We start from the raw sequence: 14,387 nt of genomic DNA, 5'->3' as shown, positions 1-14,387 counted from the left end.
ACAATCATGACATTGACAGTGACAACTTTTTTGTTTTTTTGTGCAAAGGTACAAAAACTATACTTACTCATGCACAGCAGTTGCCGTGCATTACATTATTTGAATCGTGCATTCCTTATTTTCTCTTTTTCAGGAAGCATTTTCTTCAGCAGTTATCTTCCCCCTTCAGTACACAATCAAAAGATAATAACAACAATGACAAAAGTTAACACAATGCGCGTCAAGCTTTATCATTATTCATCTTAATACATATTTTTAATCTGTGGTGAATTTGGCGGTAATAAACTATCATCGGGGAAGCGCNGCATGCCATCATAGAAAAAAAAAAAAAAAAAAAAACTATCATCGCTGATGAAGCGCCAAGTTCAAAAAAGTTTACACAGAAACGGAGGTTACCTACTGATCCAAGTATTTAAAAGTCAATAAATGTTTTGGGAATCTCAATTTAATCGTTGATTATGTACTCATCCTACAGTATGAAGAATATAGAAATTGGTAAATCCTTCCCCACTTGCGGAGAAATTGATAATGTAAGTTGAGTCTACTTGAGTCAACGTCATGTAAAAAATATTGTCCTACTAATATTATAAATGCGAAAGTTTGTATGGATGTCTTGATGTCAACATCTTTGTTACTCTTTCACGCAAACTACTGAACGGATTTTAATGAAACTTTACTGTATTATTGTTTATAACCCAGAATAACATATAAAGGCTATAATTTATGACAATCAAACAAACTAAATTTCACGCGAGTGAAGCCGCGGGCAAAAGTTAGTACCTATTCTATACATTTGTCATCAATTTAGTGTCTAACTTTTGTTTTAGAACATGTCCGATAAAAAAGGAGTTTCTGGCACAGAAGATGTGCAAAAACTTGTGGAGTTGATAAATACGACCGATGATGTTGAGTTATTAGTAAAATTATTTTCTGTGTTAGCAGCGTATTTAGTGTCAAATGTAAGTATAGCCTAGTACCATTGAGATACAAAAAATAGCAATAATAATATGTATGTAATTCCATAAACATTTCTAATTTATTATCGTTTTAAGGAGACCTATAAAGGAGATATAATCACCAGAAATAACATTTATGACAAAATTAGCTTAGTGCTACGTAAGAGCCAATCGGTGAAAACTGTACGAGCGTTAAACTTCATTACTGCATTGCTATATCTAACTGAGGAGGAAGAGGGGCCATCTAGGGGGAAAAGTTTGGTATTGTATGCTCAGAACATGATCAGGATTAGCGGATGTTTGCTACTTATGTGCAATATGTTCACTAGCTGTATGTTGGTAAGTTCCTGCTAATAATCGCTCATTTTATATTTCGAACATTGTGGTAATTTTTAAGTAACATTTCAGCACCAGGAAACTTGGAGGGCACTGTGTCAATGTTTAGCCGAATCTTGCCGACATTCAACTGAAAATCAGTCTTATTGCTCACATTTGGTCCCTATGGTAAGATCTATTAACCATTCAGATACCACTTAATTAACAACATTACTTACTTACGTTTACTCATTAACGACCAACCGAGGAAAATGACGGAAGCTTAAACTAAAATTTACTATCTAATAGGCCGTACAGAAATGTATTCAAGGAAATACGGAAGCCATGGAAATATTAAAAAGCTTGATACATAACCATCAGTATAACTCGCAACTGTTTGTGGAATCCAACGGCATAATACTCTTCAGAAGGTAATTTATTACCAAACATAAAAATTAAATACGTAAATTACTTACCTACTGAAATTCTGAAAACTTCTTGCTTGTAGGAGGGAGTCTCTTCTGGATGACACATCAATGCAGCTTTTGAGTTCTTTAGTTCAACATTCTTCACAAGAAATGTTATATCTGATCCATGAAACCGTGTTTGAAAATATAACCTATTTAAAAAATATATATGGCACACAAAACAAGGTAAGAAATGCATTCTGATCAAGTTTCAAACCCAGATAATACCAAATAAGTTTTACTAAAAGTTCCATTTTTGTCCACAGATTGGTCAGTGGGCTACCTTAATCTGGCATCATTTAAATTCCCGAATAAAAGTCACTACAGGTAAATAAGACTTTACGTTGAATGCGAGAACAGGCATCAAGTGCTAGGAGTTAAAAAGTGTCCCCGCGATAAATCTCTTTTTTTTATTACAGCTAAAGCCAAAAATAATGATCTCAGTCTAAGAAACAATCAGGACATAACAGGAAATAATGAGCATTCTGTAATTGATATCGCATTCTTAAAGCCTGACGATACCGCAAGACTATTGCAAAATGTTATCAATGAAATACATCAGTACAATGCAAGGAACAACGTTATTCAGAAAATGAAAAGACATACTGATGAAGTAACAAACGTTGAACAGGACCATTTAAACGTTATGTTAAACTCAAAAAAGATCCAAAGAAATATGTCCGGATACAAAGCAATTAACATGAAAAAACAGTTGAATAAAGAAACGGAAAACTTTGACCCCACCTCAAATGAAATGTCGTTTTCATTCTTACTAAACAATAAAAAACATACGCACGGGAAAAACGTTAAAGTTTACAAACAAATGGGAACTTTCGGTTCCCAAATTGTTAAACATCCGTCGGTTACACATAATTCTATCTCTAATCAAATTGAAACGATATCAAGCGATATGATGAGCAACAACATTTTGCAACAAGACGCGACATTTCTGAGCAGTGCTCTGCTGACCCATGCGTCAACATTTGAAAATGAAGATCCTAGTCTTCTAGACTTCAATCCGATATTTGTTTCCACTCCGAAAAAAGACAAAAGAAATACAAAAGCCATTAATTTAACAAAATCTCAAAACCGCTTAGCACCAACAAAACGAATTGTTAGAAGAATGGATAAAACTTTTAAGGCCGCAAGATATTCCAAAGATGGAGTTAAGCCAAAAAGAGATTTGAAGAACAGATCAATGACATCAAGACTGTTTAACGTTATAAATGACTCGTGCACAACATTTGTGAAAACTGTTAAAAACATATTCAAATCTAAGAAAAGTGATGATGCGGACGTGAAGAATCCTACTGTTAACGTTAGCAGTATTGAACATTCATGTAGTTACAGCTTTACTGATTACATGCGCAAGAGGGACGCTCTGCTTTTAAGAAAAAATCCAGAAAGCATACGTAACAGCGAATTCAATGAAACGGACAATATCAAATCTTGCAAAACCTGTAACGATACCGTCTCACTAAAGTATAAAGTTAACAACGACCATTACCTCAAGGAGACAGTCACTAAGCTCAAGTTAGGAATTAACTTATACGGATGTGATTTCAAGGTACGGTTATCAAGTTCAAATTTTATAAATAAAAAGTACCTATAAACAATTTGTGATAATAATAACTATTTAATATTTTTTCCAGAAAATATCAAGAGCTATGTGGCCGCGAGAGACTTACATGACACCCGAAGTGCTGTATAATTTGTATCGTAAATTAATTGTAAAATAAGAATAAAACTGTTTGATTATGATTTTTAAATAAAAGAGATTAATTTGAAAAAATATTTTTCTCTGTTTTCCATTCACTTGTTCGGAAATCGTACTTTAAAAAATAATGTCCACGGGAACTACAACTAAGGTCGTGTAAATAAAATTAAACTAGAATTTGTATCAAAATATAGAAAAGTATATTAAATATTAGTTAAAGTATATTTATATTAAATATTAATTAAAACTATTTAAGGTAGGCGTAGGTAATAAATTACAACTTGCTGTAAATGCTTTCGTGTCGCACCATGTCACTTGTAATATCACCAACTGTAGGAGTACCTGTAAGAAAAAAATAAGTCGATATAAATTAAAAACCATATACACCACAAAATTTTTATCACCGAAAAAATTTTAACAGGTTATGTAGAAACGTGTGAAATATTTAAAGCAAAAGAAAAAGAAATGTTTTTCATAAAGTTAATTTTTTTATTAAATTTCCTTTAGTCCGTATTTTACGCGTCACAGCTTTGTCACTCCGCTGCTCGCTAGAGTAGTCGTACGCTCTCGCACGTTGCATCGATCTGTCTGTCTCGCTCACGCCTCGACAAAGCTTCCAGTGTTATTATTACATACTTAGCTAACTTAGACCATTCTGAATTCTAATAAGTGTTACATTATCGTACGTAAATAGTGCTAGCGACCATAAATTACCAATTTTCGGAGGAAATTTTGAGTCACTTTATATAACTACTTTTTTTGCACAAATGGGATCAGTATCGATAACTCATTACCCAGAATATTTTTTTTCGGTGATAAAAATTTAGTGGTGTATAACTTATTTACCGCGATAATTAGGTACGTACTGTACATTATTTACCTGCTATTTGGAACGCATATTCGAGTTCAGTGCGGAATATAGAGAGCATCCTTTGAACTCCAGCCTGCCCGCCCACAGCCAAGCCCCATAGCGCAGGCCGACCCACAAAAACCTGGAAAAATACCAACGTAAAACTAGGCAGTAGGCATCTATAACTATTTGTTATCGGTATTACGTGGTTGCCTATTTAAATATTGCTTACAATCAAAGACCAAATGCTTACCATTTTAGCTCCAAGAGCTAATGCTTTGTAAACATCGGTGCCGGTCGTTACTCCGCCATCCAAATAAACTTCAACATTGTAGTCTTTAACTGCTCTGATGATCTCAGGCAAAGCTTCAATCTGAAATCCCAATACAATATCTATTAAGAGCGTTTACGCCGTTTGACGCAAAAACAGTACTTTTTCAACTCTATACAAATATGTTATAGGCATAAATAATTAGGTAATTTTATCGTCTAAATAGTTAGTTGAGAAAATATTTCTATTAATAAAGTATTTAAGAATTCTACCAACATAAGTCCACACAGGTTTTCTAGATTTCCACTTTAGCGTCAGTTTACAAGCTGAAATTTTTATAAAAATACTGTGAAAACGATATAACAAACATTTATATCCTACTAGCTGACCCGGCGAACTTTGTTCCGCCTTAATGGCAATAAATAAGCAGACTTTTTTTTTAATTTCGAACGGGATAAAAAGTATCCTATGTCCTTCTCCTGGCTCTAAACTACCTCCCTAACAATTTTCAGCTAAATCGGTTCAGCCGTTCTTGAGTTATATAAGTGGTGTAACTAACACGACTTTCTTTTATATATATAGATAGCATTGGTCCTTAGGCAAATAGTTGAGAAAATTCTTAGATTTAAGCATTTTACAATAAGAAATCACAAATTCAAAGAACGTGAAATACCCAAAAATCAAAGTGATTTTTACACCATTATTCTTCTTTAATTCAACATAAAAATAGCTTAATATAATAAAATAACATCTTCTTTAAAATATATACTTTGAAACGATTTATAAATTCATTGTTATTGTTTTGCTATAAACATTTGAAAACAATTAAAATACGCCGCGCGCAAATCATTTCCAATGATGCCCCTTGAAACGCCGCGCTTCGCGTAAACGCTCTTAAGTACCTTTGAGTATAATAGTGTCTGCTGTTACTACTGCTGCATGATAGTTTGGTAGGCCCTAGGTCAAACTGACTGGGTTATGCCCGGAACGAAAATAGGTGGAACTCGGTCAATCAACCAAGATCAGCATAGTAGTAAATATGTCTTGGTATATGCTGCTCAAAGAAACAAAGCTTTAAATTGTAGGTACATAAACATTATTGTTTGTTAGAGCAGACTGTTTACTGTATTCATTAAGTGTTCGGTTCCTGCTTGACTGATAGATAAGGAGGAACTGTGGGTCAGTCAGATGGGCAGTAGGTATAAATAAAAACTTGCTTGTTTACTTAGTAGGATTTATGGATACCGCGTGTTGTAGTAGGTATACCTACTGCTGATACTGCAACATCCTTTTTTGAAGTGATTTAAATACGTACCGTTGCTGGTACTCCGTCCAGTTGTCTCGCCCCATGATTCGAAACAAGTATTGCAGAACAACCAGCTTTTATTGCTTTTACAGCATCATCTCCGCGAAGAATTCCTTTTGCCACAATTGGTAACTTCGTAATACTAAAATACCAAACAAACTACGTTATGAAAAAGTCTAAAGTACCGTCTTAATCATTCAGCTGCAAATAAAGTTACCTTTTTAACCACTTAATATCGTCCCAAGTCAATGATTTATCAAATAGATTTTGAACATAGTTGTTTAATCCACTGCCCTTTCCAGTTTGATGAATTTTAGTCGATAAGTGTCCTTCGAAGTTAGCTAACCTACCAATAAAATGATAATAATAATAAAAATATGTAAGTTCAACTCCCTCAAATAAATAAGTCTGTTCTATTCAATCACAATAATGCTCACTTTAAATGTGGAGGTAACGTAAACTTATTTCTTACGTCGGCTCTTCGAAGTCCAAACAGTGGAGTGTCGACTGTTAAAGCTATGGCTTTGAATCCGGCTTTTTCCGCTCTCTTAACCAAATTCTTGGTCACTTCTCTGAAATATTAAGTAAAGACTGTATGTAGCACAGATAACATGATTGTTACGCCTTTAGGTAAACGTAAAGTATTATTAATGAGCGTTTACAAACCTATCGTTATAAATGTAAAGTTGAAACCATTTGATGGCTTTTGGTGCAGCTTCGGCGACTTCTTCAATTGAACTCGTCGCAATTGTGCTTAGCGTAAAAATTGTGCCCTCTGCTTCTGCCGCTGCAACAATGAATATTGCCGATCACTTTTGCTCTAGAATAGGTACACTTCTGTACAAATTATGTAGATAACTTTAATGCTGCAAAGTTTACCTTTAGCATTAGCCAGTTCCCCATCCGGGTGAGCCATCCTCTGCATTGCGGTGGGGGATATGCCGAGCGGCATAGATACTTCTTGACCTAGGACAGTAGTCCGTAAATCGCAGCCAGATAATCCTACTAGACATTTTGGTCGAATACGTAGCCTATAACATAAAGTGAGTAAATATTTAGTTGTTGTTGAATATTTACCACTGGGCACTGTTTAAAACTGGAGACACTGCACCGTGCTTAAAAAATAATAACGCTGATGTGAAAGTGTATGCTTTACTAACTTGTTGAAAGCTTGTCGGTTTTCTGCTAAGGTTTGTTCGTCTGTAGCACCACTCTTGTAATAGTCACGTGCAGACTTTGGCAAAAGCGTGATCGCTGCCTCTTCAAGTTCTTTAACACTAATATATTTTTCCATTGTTACGCAATACTGCACAACACAAGTTGGATCTTCAACGAAGAATGAAAAGCAATCATCTTACGAACGTAAGTAAGATAACACTGTTTTATATTAGCGAATTATCAGTAACTAATGGCAGCACAGAGGTCAAATAGTTTTTGTAAATAACAAGCAAAACTTACTTATCGAACGCAACAAGTGCCTGGGAATGGTTTTACTCCACATTCCAAATTAGTTAAAATGGTAAATAAACTATATTTTATCACAGCGATGCATCTTCCAATAAGTTTTTGTTGTGATGTTGCATCGAGCTAGAATTATCTGATCTTATTTATAGTTTCTTGCTTATCAGATGAATAGTAAACCGTTTGCTCGTCAAATGCCGCTCCCTGAGTTTCTGTGGCAATGTGACAACAAAGCAATGACAATATCAGTCAAAATATTTTTTTATTTAAACAATATCTACTAAAAGACCAATCTCTTACTTGTGATTATTTTATCAACATAATACACACATCAACATGGTCTAGGGATATTTCAATTAAACCTAAATAACTAAAATTCTATTAACTTTTTGTTAAGACACCTACACATTAAAATAAACTTTATTAACTTTATTTTTGAAATATCAAAACTTAAACAAAACAACTATTTAAAACTAATAAAATGTTGAAAACTTAAATTAATAATCCGTGGATCCATAAGACTCTCCTGACACACCTGCAGCGGTTGTGCATACTTTTACATGTACATGTTTAAAAAAAGTTAACATTGAAATTTTGTCTGAGTTTTTCCTCTTCTTCTAAGCTTTTTTTAAATTCAACTTTATCTAAAAGTTTATTATCAGACTCGATAGGTTTATTATACAAGGTTTATTTTAATGTGTAGGTGTCTTAACACAAAGTTAATAGAATTTTAGTTATTTACCTATTTTAGGTTTAATTGAAATATCCCTAGACCATGTTGATGTGTGTATGACATAAACTAATTGAATGTTGATGAAGATACACGATCATGTCCAGGAGACCAAAACATATATTATACTAGCTTTCCGCCCGCGGCTTAGCCCACGTGGAATTTTGTCTGTCACAGAAAAACTTTATCACGCGCGTCCCTGTTTCAAATACCGGGATAAAAACTATCATATGTCCTTTCCCGAGACTCAAACTATCTCTGTGCCAAATTTCATCAAAATCGCTTCAGTGGTTTAGGCGTGAAAGCAAGACAGACAGACAGTTACTTTCGCATTTATAATATAATAGTATAGAAGTATAGATGTACGCTTAGTGTGCAAATAAATATGATAAATATTAAATAATATGTAAACTCGCAACGAGTCAAAATCAAGATGATCAAGTTAAGCAAAAGATTTGTATTTTTTTATACGCAGTCTGCGCCAACGCCTTGCTAAGTCTGACTGACTAGTGCTTGCTGTCTCGATAGCAACAATAGTAAACACACAACAAGAGCAACGAAGCTAGTGTATTCAATTTTGAACTTGTGTGTTCTATTCTAAAAAACGCACAACAAGTGTGAGTAGTGTTCGCCTCAACTTTCGAAGTACATATTCCTGGGGTAATAAGTTATGAGCTACATCTAATCTAATTATTNCGTTTGATCATTTAAAAATAAAACACATTAAATAAAATTTTCGAATTTATTTCTTGATTTAATATTATAATATCTGTACGAATGCTATTTCGTGAGCATTCTTGTATAATGTCAAATGCCATTCGTATATATATTTGCCATAGAAATGTTATACAAAACTCAACTGACCTTATAATAATTTATTTGTTATTAAGACATTTTACACTTTAAGATGAAACTTGCATGCAGTTTTTCTGAACACTGACTGATCATATCAATGGTATTTTATTACAAATTGAATAATGTATTTAAAACTGGTAATTACTGTAACCACATCCTAATTTTTATTATAGGGACCTTTTCATCTTTATTTACTTTCAAGTGTGATACTTTAAAAATATGAATGTGATTGAGAATGTATTAACTCAATCATTTTTTTCCACAAAATTGAATGCAGACTTGTGATGACTTCCCATATTACATTTGATAAATATTAGTTTTTTTCTTACACCCCATTGCTATTCCTCCTATCTAAGCCTAAGTTCAATCACATTTAAACTCAACAGAATATTGAACGTTTGCATTTTACAAAAGATACAAAACATTTTCAATTACTAATAAGCTACTAAGAAAAAGGGTCACCACGCATCCCTCATCCTATAACTTCATCTTTGGTAACAAAGTTAGCATTATGTAATTAGCAGTCAATAATAATTCAAATTGTTCACTATCCTGTTTCTTCCAAGCATACATCACATACTTTTGGTACATTAAAATCCAAGTGACAAAAACTTTCTACGTTTATGAAGCCTATATAAAATTCTTGAACTTGATAAAATTAAAATTTGTCAAAGATCAATATGCAGACTATCAGGAGCAAGCAAATTGAGCAAATAAAATTAAAATAAGGCACAAGGTCGACGCGACCAGTATTTAGTATTATTTTAGTGCTACAAGAAATAGTAAAGGAGAAAAGTACTCAACGAGTATGTAAATAGTGAAATGCATAACTAAATGACAGTGTTTCACTTTACTAGATCTGCCACGTAAGTAATTTCACGTACAACTCTACAGTGCATCACCTGATAGCCTGGATGATACAACGATCTACTAGAAAGAAGGAAAATATCTTACAACCATTAATTAAGACATATAAAAATAAATAACATATATTACAAAGCAGAATATTGACATAGTGGCAACATTTTCCTGTTAGACTAGTCTTTAATACCTATATCTACATTTTCATGAATTAAAAACTAAGATCATTATGTTAGTACATCTATCGAAATAAGCCGAAATATTAATAAAGTTGTTATGCTTAGTCAGTTTTAGGCCAATTTTGTTCTCTGGCCATATCGTATTTTATACTATGTACAGTCAATTTGTGATGAGCTCCTGAACTGCTTATTTTAGCATTAGCGCGAAGCAGGATTATTAGCAGATTCAGCTAACTTTTCTACGAGTTTTTCTAATTTGATAGTTACGTTAAATATGAAAGGTTTTAAGTTTGTCATCTTGCATGATACATAATTACTACAGTACTATAAGGCATAATAAATGTATGGAGCTACATAACTGACAATGCATACGTCATTTCTACACAAGTTCTTTTATCATAATTTGTATTATTATAATCTTTCAAATTAATATTATATCTATAATGCAAATATCTTACTTAATACTGTCGTTAGTAATTGCTTTGAAATCGTGTACCGATGACTGATAAAATACAAAACAAACATTTAACAAAATTAACACGAATCATTATTATGTCAAAGTCCATTTAGAGTAACAATGGTAGTTATTATAAATACAATCTGTTGTCTGGTGCCCAAGAGCACGAGGATGTTGTGTGCTACGGATGATCTTTATCACTGAAGTTCACTGAACCAGACCATGATAATTGGTATTTTGGCTGGCACATATTATTATTTCATCAAGCGTTGCCGTCTTCTTAAAACGACTTCTAAATTGCACCGTATTTGATGAATAGAAATAGACTAACATTGATAAACTAATTGGAAATATAATATAACTAAGTAAACAAATCTATGATCATTCGTTCCTCTAAACAATATTTTCATTCTAATTATATTGTTATACATAAATGCAAGATACAATAATTCATAATAGGTCTCTTCTTTTACTTTAAAATATCCTGAGTTTGGATATTCTACAGTGGATCTTTAGAATTTCTAATAATCGCATTCATATAAGAATAACTCGCTATACAGGATGTCCCAAAAAGCCTATACATAAATAATAGCATAAAAATTAATAGGTACCTACTTAATTTTTAAAATACACTCGGCATCAAATAAACCGCACCTCCCGCGACGCGAACTTCAAAGATTTTCTTCTGACACAATCATGATGCCCCAACAATATTGGCGTTATTTGAAAACCCAATAAATAAACTTAAAGAAAAACACGTTTAATTTTTTTATAAACATTTAACAAGTATGTGACTTGAAAAAAGGCCTCACTTGGGGCTCACCTCTGGGACCAAGTAGACCAATTTTTGTGGTTATAAAACCAAATAATGATCTCACGTGTCCTCTTTAACAGATGGATAGCGATCAATCCCAATTTAACAGTTTTATAGCCATAAAAGTAGGCTCAATCGTAACTACCTGTCGCTCTAAGAAGAGACTCTGACCTTTCCTTTAATGAAATGAAGTTTAGAACTAGGCTTTTAAATGGTACCAATGTTGGTGGGAAGTGGGGATGCATACGTTTGAAAAGTGCTTGTTGCGGGAGGTGCAAGTGTAGTTTAAGAAATTAAATTTCATGAAAATCATGTTATTTTTTTCTTGACATAGGTTAATCCAAATAGGTACTAGATCATTTAAAATAGTATTTATTTCAACTAGAAAAATACTAAGCCGCAATCCGTTTTCTTGACCTGACAAAAAATCATAATGTATCTCATTAAATTTACTGTTTGAAACCTTTCAAAACGATTGAGACAACCTGTATTGTATAATTTTGTCAACGGCGAATCGGATCTCAAGTGTTAAAAAGACCTTTAAAAGAAACTAACGAGCTTGACGTGGTATCATTAAATGATTGATCAAAAGCGGCACAATGACAACGTCCAGATAGCACCCACTTAGCATTATTAGTTTCTATAGTAAAAATTTTAACAATCGTCACTGGTTCGCATGGACTTGCATATCGATATTAAGTGAATTAAACATTATCAACTGTGTCGAAATGCACTTATCTAGCAAAAAGTGTTCTAGTATTATTACTCGATCCCTGTAGTTTACAAACATTAAAAGTAAAAGCTATTTCATTAAACTGCCTATAAAACACAGCATAGTTTCATTAGAACTATCATGAATGAATTTATTTGAACAGAAACATAATTTACAACATTCTATTCATTAAATCCATTTGTGTCGGTTCTAATGAAATAACCTGTAATATAATTTCGCATTTTTATAGCGGAAGTATTACATCAATTATTAATGTTGTTGTGTCGGTAGTTTTCCAAAATTTATATACAGTGATTGATATACATAACAGCATTGTAACTTGTAACAAAGATTTTTGTATAAGTTAGAGCGCGACTAGTCCTTACATTCGTACTTATAATAAACGTCAATGCGAGACGGATAAGGATTATAATAAACATTTAAATCCATTAGCTATCGCTAACTAATGTGTACTACTAAAAAGCATAGCGAATGAATTCAACAGTAACGACAAAGTTTGATCCAGCGAAGTATGATGCGCCGCGTTACAACTAATTCGAATCGAGTGAGACTCGAACACGGTGCATCGCGACCGAAGGACGATTCCTAGCAACGAAACGGCGAACATACGCGAAAACGACAAACGAAATTACAAACGCGAAGTATGAACAAGGTCTTAATTAGAAAAAATAAATAATATGGTACTTTTAAAGCGGAACATTAAGTTAATAAATAACCGAACGTGCGGGCCAGCGAAGAGCCGGTCGGCCCAAGCGCGGACACGCCACGTATCGCTAACATCACAGAACAAAATACGGCTAAGCGCGGCCCGGCCTGCGGGCCTCCGTCCCGCTCCGCCGATCACAGCGGAACAAACTTCGCCCGACTATCGATCCCGACACGTTACGTACACTCCCAATGATAACCAACGATATCGCCTATCAGCGCAACGTTACAACAGCACCTAACAACACTCTCATTCTGTCGTGCGTACAAAATAATTTTACGTAAACAAATAATATAATCATATATTTTGAGAGTCTATCTCTCGGATAACATTAACCGAATCACTAAATCCGGTTAAGTTCTGAAGCGATGCGATATGGTTATAGGCTATATTATGTTTATTTAAATATCGCCTCCTCGAAGAGATAGCTGTATGACACGCTATAGACGGGATACCCTCTAACCCAATGAGTTTCCACATTTACAGTAATTTTAAAGTAAATGCCTTTAATTAACTTAAGTATAGTAAGCATTAATTTTATTTAGAAGCATTTACATTAAATTACTATAAATAAAATATGTCGCACATCACCCGCCGTGGTTTTCCCTAAACATCTAAGCTTATAAAAGGTGTGCTTGGGGCATCTAGAAATGTGTCACCAGGAGCGACTCCAAAATGTCGCGTGGTCAACACTTGACTTGAAATATCGCACTGAGTGGAAACTGGCAGTATGTTTTATATAAACTGAACCTGTTCTTTGCAAAACGACTTACAACAAGGAGTCCAAGCGACATTTGGTACCCTCACGATGTTTTGTTCCCACGTCATTATAGCGACACATTTACTGACAAATGGCTAAATACGCAGGTGTTTATAAGTGACCTGTTCGGCTGAATTCACGTGACATTTGGCGTAATAATGATCCTTCAATTTTCGCTGCGTATTAGTTTATTCGGCGTGCGACATTTTAAGAGCTATTTCACATTAACGATTTGTCTTCCAATGACATCGGGTATAATCCGGCTCGAAGGACCAGTGTTAAAGGTCCTGTATAGGCACGTTACTAGTTCACGCTCCTTATAGAGGGTCTCGTCCCGTGTTATACAAATAAATCTCCGAGATTATCGGTGAAAAGGCTCTCACACGACCGAAAGTTCGGCAAACGTGTCTTTACACTCAGCCTACGAAAACTATTCACGCGGCACGATCGTCGGCGATCTCGCGGGTCGTACCTCCTTCCGCTCAGTGCTGCGAGTGCGGCGCGGCGCGGCGGCGCGTGGGGCGCATGCGGCGCGTGCGGCGGTGCTCGCGGGCGCGCAGGCGCGGCGCGTCCTCGTCGCTGGGCGCGTCGTCGTCGTCGGCGCTGTCGGCGTCGTCGGGCGAGGCGGGTTCGGCGCCGGCGTCGGCGTCGCCGCTCTCGGCCGCGTCGGCGGCGGAGCTCTCGGGCGCGTCGCGCGGCTCCTCGTCCTCGTCCTCCTCCTCGGGGCACAGTTGGTACGCCCTTTGCGAAAAATCAATCGATGTACAGGGTGATTTTGTAACACAATTTAACAACACTACTTTATCTTAATTACTTTAAATCGTGGTACTTTTCGTAAAAAAAATTGAAAATCTAATTCGCGGGTGAGAATCTTAAGTTTTAAAGGTTTGGGCTTATTTTCGCGCACCATTATGTCTATTATGCTTTGCAGTTACTTGTGTGTACGTTT

At 34.9% G+C, this 14,387-nt stretch overlaps 3 protein-coding genes across 4 annotated transcripts in view; 1 reads left to right on the top strand and 2 right to left on the bottom strand.

The window, feature by feature from the left end:
- The first annotated feature begins 821 nt into the window (after positions 1-821).
- Positions 822-3,591, top strand: LOC114363543 (uncharacterized). Its single transcript, XM_028319296.1, has 8 exons — positions 822-959; positions 1,053-1,295; positions 1,365-1,460; positions 1,581-1,702; positions 1,780-1,924; positions 2,005-2,065; positions 2,158-3,305; positions 3,391-3,591. Exons 1-8 carry the CDS (start codon positions 831-833, stop codon positions 3,475-3,477), a joined length of 2,031 nt encoding a protein of 676 aa, XP_028175097.1. The 5' UTR covers positions 822-830; the 3' UTR covers positions 3,478-3,591.
- Positions 3,592-3,658: 67 nt separating this feature from the next.
- Positions 3,659-7,255, bottom strand: Hao (Hydroxyacid oxidase). Of its 2 annotated transcripts, XM_028319297.1 has the most exons (9): positions 7,043-7,253; positions 6,762-6,913; positions 6,549-6,669; positions 6,320-6,454; positions 6,100-6,228; positions 5,892-6,024; positions 4,559-4,678; positions 4,336-4,447; positions 3,659-3,797 (listed from the first exon to the last, which is right to left on the bottom strand). In XM_028319297.1, the coding sequence occupies exons 1-9, from the start codon at positions 7,174-7,176 to the stop codon at positions 3,730-3,732; spliced, it is 1,104 nt and encodes a 367-aa protein (XP_028175098.1). In that variant the 5' UTR covers positions 7,177-7,253; the 3' UTR covers positions 3,659-3,729. The 2 variants fall into 2 exon arrangements, with proteins under 2 accessions (XP_028175098.1, XP_028175099.1); XM_028319298.1 differs by lacking the exon at positions 6,100-6,228 and having other exon boundaries at positions 7,043-7,255.
- A 1,546-nt stretch (positions 7,256-8,801) lies between these two features.
- Positions 8,802-14,387, bottom strand: part of faf (ubiquitin carboxyl-terminal hydrolase-like faf) — a 31,523-nt gene continuing 25,937 nt past the window's right edge. Inside the window, exon 50 of the mRNA XM_028319286.1 lies at positions 8,802-14,179. Coding sequence (XP_028175087.1) covers positions 13,921-14,179 — 259 coding nt within the window. The 3' untranslated portion in view covers positions 8,802-13,920. The remainder of the gene's footprint in view (positions 14,180-14,387) is intronic.

The sequence above is a fragment of the Ostrinia furnacalis genome, unplaced genomic scaffold (genome assembly GCF_004193835.3).
Source record: "Ostrinia furnacalis isolate ACB-3 unplaced genomic scaffold, ASM419383v2 OfSCF7161, whole genome shotgun sequence".
Classification (NCBI taxonomy): domain Eukaryota; kingdom Metazoa; phylum Arthropoda; class Insecta; order Lepidoptera; family Crambidae; genus Ostrinia; species Ostrinia furnacalis.
Note: the sequence above shows the minus strand (reverse complement) of the source record. Positions and strands in the feature narration are given on the sequence as shown.